The sequence below is a fragment of the Cygnus atratus genome, chromosome 3 (assembly GCF_013377495.2).
Source record: "Cygnus atratus isolate AKBS03 ecotype Queensland, Australia chromosome 3, CAtr_DNAZoo_HiC_assembly, whole genome shotgun sequence".
Lineage (NCBI taxonomy): Eukaryota > Metazoa > Chordata > Aves > Anseriformes > Anatidae > Cygnus > Cygnus atratus.
Genome location: NC_066364.1, coordinates 119,073,082 through 119,084,736, shown reverse-complemented (window position 1 = coordinate 119,084,736; position 11,655 = coordinate 119,073,082). Strand labels below are relative to the sequence as shown.

Here is an 11,655-nt window from a genome sequence, read left to right as displayed (position 1 = left end):
GTAACATTTTGAGACAGTCTAGTATTATTTTGTTTCAACTAATGAGAATTATATTTTATATTTTCCCCTTTGCAATGTCAGACGAGGCTATGGTCGTCTGTCGGTACGTGTACCTGTGGTAGCCATGGTTGTTTTGTGCTGAAGCCTAGCAAATGCTGAGGCAGCATGTTACTCCTCTCCTGCAGCTGCCAATAATTTCCAATTTTGTTTTGATCAGGATGAGCAAAAGACCCTGTTAGAGCACCCAAGTGGACTGGCACAGGCAAGGAAAACAGCAATGATCTTTAAGAATGCTGCTGAACAAGGTCAGGAAAAAAGTCACCTCTTGTCCAATCAGCAGGCTGCAGGTTGCTCTTTATTTAGCACTTTTTACTGTTTTCCGTTCTCACTCAGGAAAAGGTTGGGTTATTCGCAGGAATGTGCTTGACCCCACCTAGTACAAATAAAAGGTGGTGAGAATTCAGGGAATGCTGCGTTTCCCATGTGCATGACTATAGCATAGGTTAGCTCACTGTGTGCAGGCTGGTGAGCTGCAGGGTATGTCTCACACCCATCAGGATGTTCAAGGTTTCTTTTTCCTGAGCAGTTTGTAACCACGGTCCTTACTGAGTGCTGCTCACTCCTGGCACAGAGTCATTAATCTGATTTCTCTTTGTGCTGGAGTGCCTCAATGTCTGGATGCTTTGTCTGTGGTGATGGGTACGTTGCTACGGTGCCTGATGTGAGGTGGGCAGCACCAAGTAAACTTGGATTTAAATCCAAAGCAGTCGCTAGTTTTGTGTGGTGTGAAATGCTTTAAAACAAGGCCTTTCAAAGATTGAAGCATGCTGTGTGGAGCATGAGGCCAGCCCTCGCTGGCAGCTTTTGTAAACTGGAGCCTTCAGAAATCCTGCAAAGTGCAACCCCCTGGCCTACGATGGGCTCAGATGATGAGAAACATCATGGATTTGGTTTTCTTCTGTCTTGTTCAGGAGCCTGGCAGAGAGGCCAAATTCCTAGGGCATAACTTGGCTCTTCTAACAGACATGTGGTATCTTACTAGGATCTCCCTCCTCTTGCTGCAGAGTTGCCTGAGTTAGCGGGGTCTTTCTGTCCACTCTAGCACAGGAGGCAGAGAGACCACTTTCAGCTTTTTATTCCTCCAGTTATTTCCTAGACTTCTTGAGTGGGTGAGGCAGAAAGAATAGAGCATTCATTGAATCCGAAGCACATCTGCCAGGAGGTGGAAATTAAAGCTGGCCTGGTTGCTGTCCTTCTGACCTTTCTGGACACTTAAGAGCAGATGGACAAACTCTTCTGTCTTTTACTGGTGCATTGAGTTGTCTGTAAGAAATGTTTGCCAAGGCTGTGGCGGGCTGTAAGTGTTCAAGGGCTGGACGCATCCCATGGGTGTGGGGGATTCTTACGTGAACAAGTAGCAGAAACCTGAGCAAAAAGGGGAGGAGGCAAGAGCGGAAACAAAAATATTTCACACTTGAACAAGTGCCAAGGACAAAATTGGATTGCAGGAAACTTCTGCAGTGGTGTGGTGTGGGATTTTTTTCTTCTCCCATTAAAGACGCTGAACTAACAGTGTGCTACTGCCAGTGGTGGTGCTGGCCAGGCTGTGAGCCCATCCTGTCACTGTGCTGGCAGCAGGGTGTGTTATGAGAGAACCAGGGGGTTGCTGAGGACTCCTTCAGCTGGAGGAAGCAGCGTGGTGCCAGCCTGGGCTGGTCTCTGCGATTACGTCCCTGCGGGTGTGCCGGTTAAAACCCTGCCGGGGAGCGGCGCAGCGCAGACACATGCGAGCCGAGTGGAGTTGCCTCAGCTAAGGAGCGATGGCATCGGCATGTCCCCCTGCGGCCACCACGCAGCCCACCGTGCCCTCCGGACCAGCCATCTTCAAAACCGTTCCCTATGCCTTCATCCTACCGGAGATAGTGAGTATGCCGAGCCTTGCTGCGCTGTAACGCCCGGCTCTGGGGAGTCCTGGGCTTAGAAATCTGGGGGTAGCCCTCAGGAGGATCCTGAAAAGAGCCTTAATGAGAATAATTTCATTTCTATTGGCTTATACTGGCCACACAGAGCTGGTCTTTGTGGTTTAATTGTTCTTGGGACAGCTTGAGGACCAGATAAGCTCCAGCACCACATGGAGCCCGTGCAGGGGGCTGCCAGCTGCCGTAGGGCTAAGAAGGGCTGAAGTGCGCTGCCTGCCTTGGGAACGGAAGCAGCTCTACTTAGCAAAGAGAAATTGGAAATTGCTTAAAATGAAGGGAGTTTTGCTTTTCATATTTAGACTTTACAAGAAGCCGACCTGCCTGGAAACTGTAAAATTCCATACATTTTTGCACTGCGTCTGAGTCCAGAGGGCAGGCGGTGCGAGTGGCTGCAATAGCTGCTCCTGTACTTTGACATACGGCACAGTAGCTGGTAGCCGCAGCCCCGGTGCTGGCAGCACACACCACTCACACCTCGTGGGCGCAGTCAGTGCAAAGCAGGAGTTTTATCCACCAGAGCTGGTGTGGCATAGGGCAGGGGGAGCAGAGCCAGATAGCCCTGTGAGCTGTTTCTGCATAGTAAATACTTGAGGTGGATCCAGAGCAAGCGACTCACTCTGGGCTGGTACGTGAAGCTCGGAGATGACTTCCTCGTGCTGTGATTTCAGGCAGGTTATTAATGTGCGGGCAGGGCTGGGCTGACATTGGTGGTTCACATTTCCGAGATAAACGCATGCTTTCTGGCTTCTTTGCCAAAGCCCTCAGGGTGCGGTTTTTCCTTGTGTCGAACACAGCAGCAGTTCTTTCCGTTTTACAAGAAAAGTTTTGAGGCATTTCCCAAGAGCATTCAGGGAAAACTTGTGCCAGCTGGCAGTGCTGCTGCCAGCCCAAGGATGCCCTGCATAGCAGCTGCACCGCCCAAAGATGAAGGGCTTCCTGGGGCCAGCCTGGGAGGGAAGGAGGGAGACGAGGTGGGATCCAGGGAGGAGAAGGGACTTTCCCCATCGCGTGCTCATGGAAGGTGCCTTTGCTTGTCCCTGGCAGCTCTGCGGGACCTGGGTCTGGATCCTTGTTGCTGCTACCTCCGTCTCTCTCCCGCTGCAGCAGGGATGGGTGATGTATGTATCCCTCACCTCCTGCCTCATCTCCCTGCTGCTCCTCCTAAGTTACATCTTTGGCTTTCACAGAAACAGCAACAACTGGAAAGTGCTGGTAAGGATGGGCTCAGAAAGGGGCAGATGGTGTGGGCAGCAGCAGCTGGTAACAGCAGCTGGCAATGGGTTGGCCAGCCCATTGCAAACAAACGTCCCTTTCCTCCTTTCCTCCCTGGGGACACGGCCAGGCCTTTACTGGAAACGCCTGGAGGAGGTTTTGCTATGCCACTGCTACACGTGGCTTGTGGTTGAACACAGCCCCTTTTCAATGGCAGGGTGAAAGGGAAGAGATCGGGATGTGATAGAAGCCGTTCCCACCTTCGTCCCCATGAACACGGGCCTGGGGTTGGGCCCTGTGCTTCCCACTGGGAAATGGGGTCCCTCAGTTGCCGTCAGGAGGTTTGGTGTGCTGCAGAGCGCCCAGGCAATGCCTGGTCCCAGCCTCTGCCCAGGTGTGCCTGTCCCCTTTGTGCACTCCTGTGCGCAGAGGATGGACGGTGGCATCTCCTATCCTCAGGGCAGGAGAGAGACAGACAAGGCCGAGCAGTTTTTGATCCCCATCACTCCCTCGTTTTGCAGGATAGTTTGTACCACGGTGCCACAGCCATTCTGTACATGAGTGCTGCTGTCTTGCAAGCCAATGCAACAATCGAGTCTGAGTTCAACACCAAATCACCGCTCTACTACTACCAGCTCAACTGCGCGGCATCGGTGAGTCAGTCGAGAACAACCCGGGTGGGCCTAAGCACCTGCAGCTCCCCCGGGGAGAAGCAGGAGCAAATGCTACAGCTGTGGCGGAGGTGCTCCAACCCACACCCATCCAGCCCAGCAGTGTCAGACGGTGGTTAGAGCTTCGGCTTCTTTTCTCCATCACGTTGTGCAGCTGGCACAGGCTTCTTGGGGGTTCAGCAGCTCAGGACAGCTTTGCACAGCTGCCTCCTCTGGGAAATTTGGGGGCTTTGCCTCTTTTTTGAGTTTGGAAAGAGCTCTAGGCTTGGAGGTTTCCCAAGGTCGAGAGCACTGTGAGATGATGGAGTTACACCCTGCAGGGAGCCCTGCTGATGCCAGCTTTTGCCTTTTCTGTCCTGCAGTTCTTTGCCTTCATCACGACCTTCCTGTACATCCTCCACGCTTTCAGCATCTACTACCAGTGAGCACGGCAGAGGCAGTGTCACCTTCCCTGCTGCAGGATGAGGCTTTCCCAGAGCATGTGTGCAGCAGCTGGCTTCCGCGTAGGCATGCCAGCACCTCCACCAACCCCAGCGAGATGCGGTTGCTTTTCCACATTATTGAAGGCAGGATTTTTGTACACTGGTGTCATGTCGTTGTGGTTGTGGGGACGTTTCATATCAGGGTCTGTGGGTTACACGAGGGGAGACCACGCGTGGGCTCCAAGCCAACCCCCGCACCCCACCCCGGCCCTGACCCTGGTGAGCGCTGGGAAGAAGCCAGGCAGGGCCCAGGGTGAGCAGCCCCTGTCAGTGCCTCCTGCTGCCCTCTGGGGCCTCCCCCTCCCCCTGCCCTGGTCTCCTGCCCCAGCCAGTCATCCCTTTCCTTCTTGTGGAGCCCTCTGCAACAGCCACCCAGAGTGCCCAGAGCCAGATCTCCAGGCTAGCAAATCAAGTAAAAGGAACGCAAAGAGCTTGGGAAATCTCTTCATTTTAGGCCATTTCTGCAATCCTGCTCTCCTTCCGAGATGCTGGACCAGCGGCACTGCCCTTGCAATAAAACTGCTCCTGTTTACCCTGCGCCACCTCCCCACCAGGAGCTGTCACCCAGCCCCGCCACTCCCAGTGGAGCAGGACGAGAACAGATGCAGCTCTAGGTACATAGTCAGCCTTTGGAAACAAAGAAAATCTCATTTTCTGTCCTCCTGCGGGCTCAAAGGTCACAGGCAGGGTGCCACAATATATGGGAAATAAGCGTTCTTTACAAGCTGCTGAGTGTAGAGGGCACCCAGTGCACCAGGTGAAGGTAATTGCTGTTGTACCTTGACACAAGCTGGGAGCGCGGCACACAGCCAGGGAGCTGCTGCCCAGGGTGTGCTCCAGCGGCCCTTGCACAGACATTGCACCATGGAGCTGGGCTGGGAGGTGCGGGCGAGCACTGGACACTTCGGGCATGGCAAGTGGAGGGATTTCCTGGCATTACAAGGGGAAATTCTCCCCTAAAGCGCGTAGGAAATTTTTTCACATTTGTGACGGCGATTTCCTCCAAAGCCAAAGGGTGTTTCCTAGTATTCCGCAGGGGAAACGTCCTCCAAGTCTGGGGGAAACAGCTATTACCTGAAGTGGGAACTTCATCCACTGTGCGTGTGTGGGGATGTCTGGGACTTTTGCGTGGGAAAGTCTGCCAAGGGGGGGGGGGTGCGGCTGTTAGTTCCCTGGTGTCCCAAGGGGGAATTGGCTCCACAAGAAGGGAGAAATAGCTAATAGTTCCTAGGGAAATTTCCTTCAAAAGGAGGTGGATTTTGCTGGTGTTCAGTGGAAATTTCCTCGGCCATGACCAAGGAATTTCCTGGCATTTCCTAATGAGCATTCCCTCCAAAGAGGAGAAATTCCCAGCAATCCAAATAGGAATTTTCTCAAAAGGGTGGAATTTCCTCCAAAGGGAGGGGGCCTTTTCCCCACATTCCAAGTGGGAATTTCCTGGTATTTCAAGTGGAAAGTTCCTTCAAAGAGAAGGGAGAGGCTATCTTGGCCTTTCCTATGGACATTTTCACCAAACTGGAAGGCTGGAGATGTGACATAGCTGCACCTTTCCAAGTCAGGAATGGATGGCGCATAAACTGAGAATAACACAAGAACGGTAAGAACTCTTCAATGTATTTTTTATTTTCTCATATATCCTTTGTTAAGAGAAGTAGTTGCTAACACAAAGAAAATTAGTTTGTAATGGCTGCAAAATGTGTTGTACTCTAATAATGAAAGTGTGCACTTTGATACAGCTTTGTATAAAAAAAAAAACACTACAAGTTAATCAGATTTTATGCAAGAAATTCTATTTAGAGGAAAGGATCTCATTTATTTTATAATTCACTTTGCTACTAAAGAACATAAAAGTTGAAGTTACATCCTGCAGTAAATTTGAGCAGAAAACTGCAACTATTTCTCCAAATTATAGCTGCAGCTCTTATAGGCTTCAGTGCTAGCTGTAAACATATTTGAGGTGTAAGGGATATTCTTAAGAAATTATTACTCTAAATCAAGGTTGTAAACAGTTTTAAAGAAATTGGTGTATTAGTTACTGACTAAGATACAAACAAATCCCTTGACTTTGGATCATGTTAACTTATTAATGTTCATATGCAATGATTTGCTCTTCAGTAACTACAAAAATATTGACTAAAAGCAACAGTGTGGGGAGACAGGCATGAACGGTTCCAAGGGAAGTGACATTGGAAGAGGTGCTCAAAGATGACTGAAAATGATGATAAAAGAACAACAGCTCTCCAAGTGCTGAATACAGATGAACAAGGAAAGAGGAGGGGGGGAAAAAAGTTTATTTAGGAAACCCTACCTTTTCTCATTAATTTTCTACCTCTGGTTCAGCTAGATTACACCCCAACATACAACTTCACAACAATAATACGCCATTGTTTTCGTTGTACTGTATATGCTGTACTTAGAATGCGGTATCTATTAACAGTGTCTGACCAAATAGATTTCAGCTACTATACAAGCTCTGTTCATTGAACAAGCTAATCTTACTCTGCAAGAGTTAAACACTTCCTTTCAAAATCAGAAAATATTTGCAGACCTAGAAGGCTACAAGAAGACTTTAAATGAGCACATCATAGAGCTTGTAACAAATGTCCCAATATAGTATAAAACTGCAGCATGAAAAGACTTATTTCTGCAACCTTACTTACAGCAGTATTTCCCTGGTGCCTGCTAACTGCCTTTACAAAACCTGCAGCCATGGCGTTGCGTCGCTGGCAGTGCCATCAGCTAGCGCTGGCGTTACAGACTGTCCCTCCTCTCTGCATCTTCAGAGCTGGAGGTGGTGGCAGAGTAACCTGCCTCCTCTCTCTGCCCCAGGCAATCCTCCTGGTCTGGGACAGCGCTGACGCGCAGTACATCTAGGTACAGGAGGTAGTCCTGCAGACAGGCCGGCAGCGGCAAGTCCCGGATGAACCGGTCCGATCGGAGGCGTTCGCTCGTTAAAATGGACCGGATCTCAAGACGACACAGGTGAGACAGGGAAGGAATGAAGGCTGAGAAATACAAAACAAGTCAAATGGTGAAGAGAACCATGGGATTACACTGCTTGTCTACTTAGTTTACATAGATCCCTCTGAAATCCCCCAGTCTCAGCCAGGTAACGAGGCAGAATTATTGACTGTGAAGGACACGTCTCTGCTACATCAGCTATTTTGCTATAATATTAACGGCAATCATTTATGCACCTGCCATACTCATCCTTCTCTACTGAAATACAGAACTTTAGGGGACTATACGTTTTGTAAGCCTTCAGCTGGAGGTATGAATGTCAGTTCTTGAATTTTTCAGCATGAACCCTTCATTTTTAATTTCCTGTGCTCACTCACACGACCAGCTTATCTCAGTTAGAATACTTAATACTCCTCAAGGGGGAAAGCCTCAGCACAGCAGCTGGCCTGCTTGCCCTGACTGCTCTTGGCTGAAAGAACGAAAAAGTGAAAACAAACTGTCTTCCCACCTTCCTCCTCTCTGCAGGTTTGGTTAGTATTGCTATTTGTAATAGATGATAATAATAATAGTAACAATATATTATTATATCATTAAATATAATACATATAATACTTAAGTTACAAATATTACTATTTGGCTACAGGGTATTAAATACTATTACAACACAAATACATTTATTAACAGCAAAGGAACCAAAAGAACTCCAAATAAATTTCCCCAAACAAAGCCTTTTTTTTTTTAAACTCCAAAAATATATCCTCATTAGCGTTAAATATTCCAAAGAAAGTCTTATTTAATAACATTAATATAATTTAGACATTTTCAAAATTATTGTAGCCAATTTAAAGAAGACTATGCTTTAAACCGAGTCACTAACATATCTGAGCAGTTTTTCAATAACATAATGCATAGGTCACAGTGCAAGCTCTATGTTAAAGCTGCTTTTCTGGAAGGTGAACACATCAAGCACTGGACAATCTGTTATTGAATCTTTTTGGCTGACCTTGTTTCAATTATAGGAGTGATAATGAACTTCTAGATTTACAGGTATTTAGTGTGATGATATAGATGGCTTTTATTTTAATTACTGTCAATGCTTCCAGGACAAGATAGACACTTTATTAGAAATACAAATCAAATTTAAAAATAAAGTCAGTGGGATATTGTCTAGAAAATGCAACCAAGTAATACTGATCATCTTCCCTTAAATCTTCCCAGAAGAGGATCTTTAGGAAGATGCAGTACTAACTTACAGTCGCTGCCCATATTTTATAGCATGCTTGTTAATTTGAAGTGGAAAAGATAACCCAAATTCAAACACATGAACTATGAATTGAACAATGAAATGAGTAAAATTCATTCAGATATGTTTTGTTTGCTTGTTTTAAGTAACTATTGTTTCTGCTGCCCAGTTTCTGGACAAGCAGTATCTACTGACTATTTGACCTTCTTTGCATTCATGCGTTAGGACAAAGAGCTGTTTCCCGCTTACATCCTGGAGATCAGTATACAGAGACTTATTTTTCCCTAATTGTTTTGCTTACCAAAATGGCTCTTGGGAGTCCAGCTGAATTTCTCTTTGTAGTCTGAAAGGTCTCGTTCGACAGCTGGGGGAAGTCTCTTCCAGTTTGTGAACTCCAGAATGAAATTAAGGACATCCTCACTCACAGAGTAAATCCTGCACAACACAACTCCGTAAGATATCACTTTACACAATAGCATAAATATAATAATAGAAGTAACACCAGAAAGCTTTCTTGTTTCTAACAAATCTGTAACAATATATATTTCAAGTACAGAAATAGAAAACCATTAAATAGAAATTCAAAGTAATTCTGACAGCATGACTCCTTACTAACAATTTTATCTTCCTCCGTTACTTTTTTTTCAGAAGTAAGCTAGACTGCAGGAGAAAAATACCTGTTCTGAAATACAAATGCCTTGGTAAAAGAGAGCACTCTTCTCTGCACTTATTTCTTATTCAATTTACACCTAAATTCTAGTTAAGGTGGTGAGACACCAGGGCATTAGGAGCATTACCATCATGTTTGAGGAAAAAAAAAACAATATAGCAAATATTTAGCTACTTATTTAAAACAATCAAACAAACCAACAAAATTTGCAAGTGTTCCAAGCTCTCCTATATTTCATTTCTTTAGAATGTAGGAAGAACTTTCAGCAATAGTTTAACTGGATGGAGCTTATAAGGAGGCTTAAATAACAGCAGGTAAAACAGCTTTTTTAGTACTACGCATGGTGAACAGTCACGCAATTTCATAGAAAAGCTTCTTATCTAGATATATACAATCCTGAATTTTCATCTAAATGGAGATATAAAATGCTGTAAACACACAAAAATACTAAACATTTTTAATACACTTCCTTTTTTTGAGAGAGTCGTGTCAAAAATATTTTATGTCCTTTCTAGTTTTTATTATTTCAGTTTCCAACATTGAGATTTCACATTTGGCTGAACTTTTATACACTTACTGAAAAGCACCCAGGAGTGAGGTCTGACTGCTTGGCCTTCTTTAAGAGAAGGGTGACTTCACTTTCCTGCTGGTAATTAAAAATGCCAATGCTCTAGACTGACCTGTTTATGATTATACAGATGTTTTGCACAATGAGCCAGGGGCAGTTAATCAACCATATGCCTATCATTGCTCTATTATCCTCCTGTTACTTTCCAGGACAGAATAGTTAATATTGAAGTTAAGCTCACAAAAACATCAGTTCTGTAGATTATGATGTAAAATGCACTATTTTTAAAAAGTGGGTATTTAAACAAAAAAGTAAACTCTGTAAAAGCAGTTGTAGATAACAAAATACGAAAAAGCATCTCCTATCATATAAATGCACGTTTACTCCCTGAATTGTCATCTTGTAGTGTTTCTACTTATGCAATCACTTAGTCTCCTGTGTATAAATATGATATACAAAACTGCAGATGTGCCCAGCTTTACATATGCTCTTCTACTGCTCAGCGCATCATGGATGCTAATGAACAAGAGAATCTCACTAAGTCATAAATGAATGTTTTTTAAAATACTGAGAGCATAACAACGTAACATTAGCTGAAATATAAATTGGTATTTAAAAACTAAGTAAATCTTAAAATTGTACTCCTTTCATACAGTTAAGTAATGCATGCAATGACGTTACAGAGCTTATATCATCTTGTTAACCAGTCAGAAGTATGAAGTCGATCAAATCTAAGCATCTTTTCCATGGACAGGAAAAAAACAGAAGTAAATACAAGTACTTCATAATTTTATGTACATGTTTAACTCTGCAGTGCCTAATTAAATATAAACCAGTATGAAGCAGTTACTTATACATAGAAAAATACTTTTGCCACAATATTTTGTTTAACACAAGCTCTAGCTCTGTCCCTTTCCTTTGCTCCTAACCTCAGGCCACCTTCACCTTCCACTTGTTTCCTATCCCTCCTAACCTTTCTCAGTATTTGAAATTCTTCCTATGATTCCTGTATTATACATAGAAACTCGACCTGCAACAAAACATGCATGCTTTTAAGAAATACTGAATTTAAAAAGCAAGAAAAGATGCCTTTCTCCAGGGTAAGAATAGAACAGTCTTCATTCTGCCATCCACCTAACAGCCGTTTGTTTTACTCAATCTAGCCATTATCCATGAATCTTATTTCAGACCTTCCCTAACCCTTGCCATTCCTGATCATGACAGCTGATAATCACTAACTCTCAGCTGGAAGCATGTGTTAAACAGCATTGGCAACAGCTTTACAGATTAACATACAACATTTAAGAAAACAAGATAACATTGTCTGCTTACCAGAACCTGAACAGCAAATTAACTGGATTAAAACCAGCCAAGAGCAGGTGGGGCAGCCATTCCTTGTACTCCTCATGTGCTTTAACTGCGTAACTTATGAACTCTGATAACTGATCGCCAGAAGGCAGTGAACAGCCCAACTTCAAGAAGTGTCGAAACAACGTAAACTTTTCATGGCACAGGCAATATCCCAAATTGATCCCAAGCAGCGTGATCCCGTATTTCAGAAAAATACCGATTAAATTAAAAAACCTACAAGCAGCACACATGGAACAGGACATCCCATTAGTTTTTCACAGAAAAGCATCTGACTTTTTAACTTGTTCCCATTGAGAGAGCATACTTCCTCTATCAGAAATCCCCACAAACCCAAAGAAAATCACACCAGGCTGACTGCAATTGTTTCTAGAAAGCATCAGTTTAAACCAAAACTGGTTTAGGAGACTCTGGTCCTTACATTTAACACATTTGTTGGTTCTGTCCTGAGAAACCCATGGTTCCTTCCAGCTTCCAACTCTTCAGATCAGGACTTTTTGT

General features: G+C 44.8%; 2 protein-coding genes across 4 annotated transcripts in view; one reads left to right on the top strand and one right to left on the bottom strand.

Moving 5' to 3' along the window:
• The first annotated feature begins 904 nt into the window (after nucleotides 1–904).
• Nucleotides 905–4,435, top strand: MALL (mal, T cell differentiation protein like). The gene is made up of 4 exons (XM_035565418.2): nucleotides 905–1,922; nucleotides 3,024–3,191; nucleotides 3,713–3,844; nucleotides 4,225–4,435. Exons 1-4 carry the CDS (start codon nucleotides 1,821–1,823, stop codon nucleotides 4,285–4,287), a joined length of 465 nt encoding a protein of 154 aa, XP_035421311.1. The 5' UTR covers nucleotides 905–1,820; the 3' UTR covers nucleotides 4,288–4,435.
• A 1,512-nt stretch (nucleotides 4,436–5,947) lies between these two features.
• Nucleotides 5,948–11,655, bottom strand: part of ASB3 (ankyrin repeat and SOCS box containing 3) — a 31,976-nt gene continuing 26,268 nt past the window's right edge. For all 3 annotated transcript variants that reach the window (XM_035565422.2, XM_050709428.1, XM_035565420.2), the window contains 3 exons: nucleotides 11,119–11,370; nucleotides 8,850–8,983; nucleotides 5,948–7,349 (listed from right to left, as the gene is read on the bottom strand). In XM_035565422.2, the coding sequence (XP_035421315.1) occupies nucleotides 7,096–7,349; nucleotides 8,850–8,983; nucleotides 11,119–11,370 (640 nt within the window). In that variant the 3' untranslated portion in view covers nucleotides 5,948–7,095. The remainder of the gene's footprint in view (nucleotides 7,350–8,849; nucleotides 8,984–11,118; nucleotides 11,371–11,655) is intronic.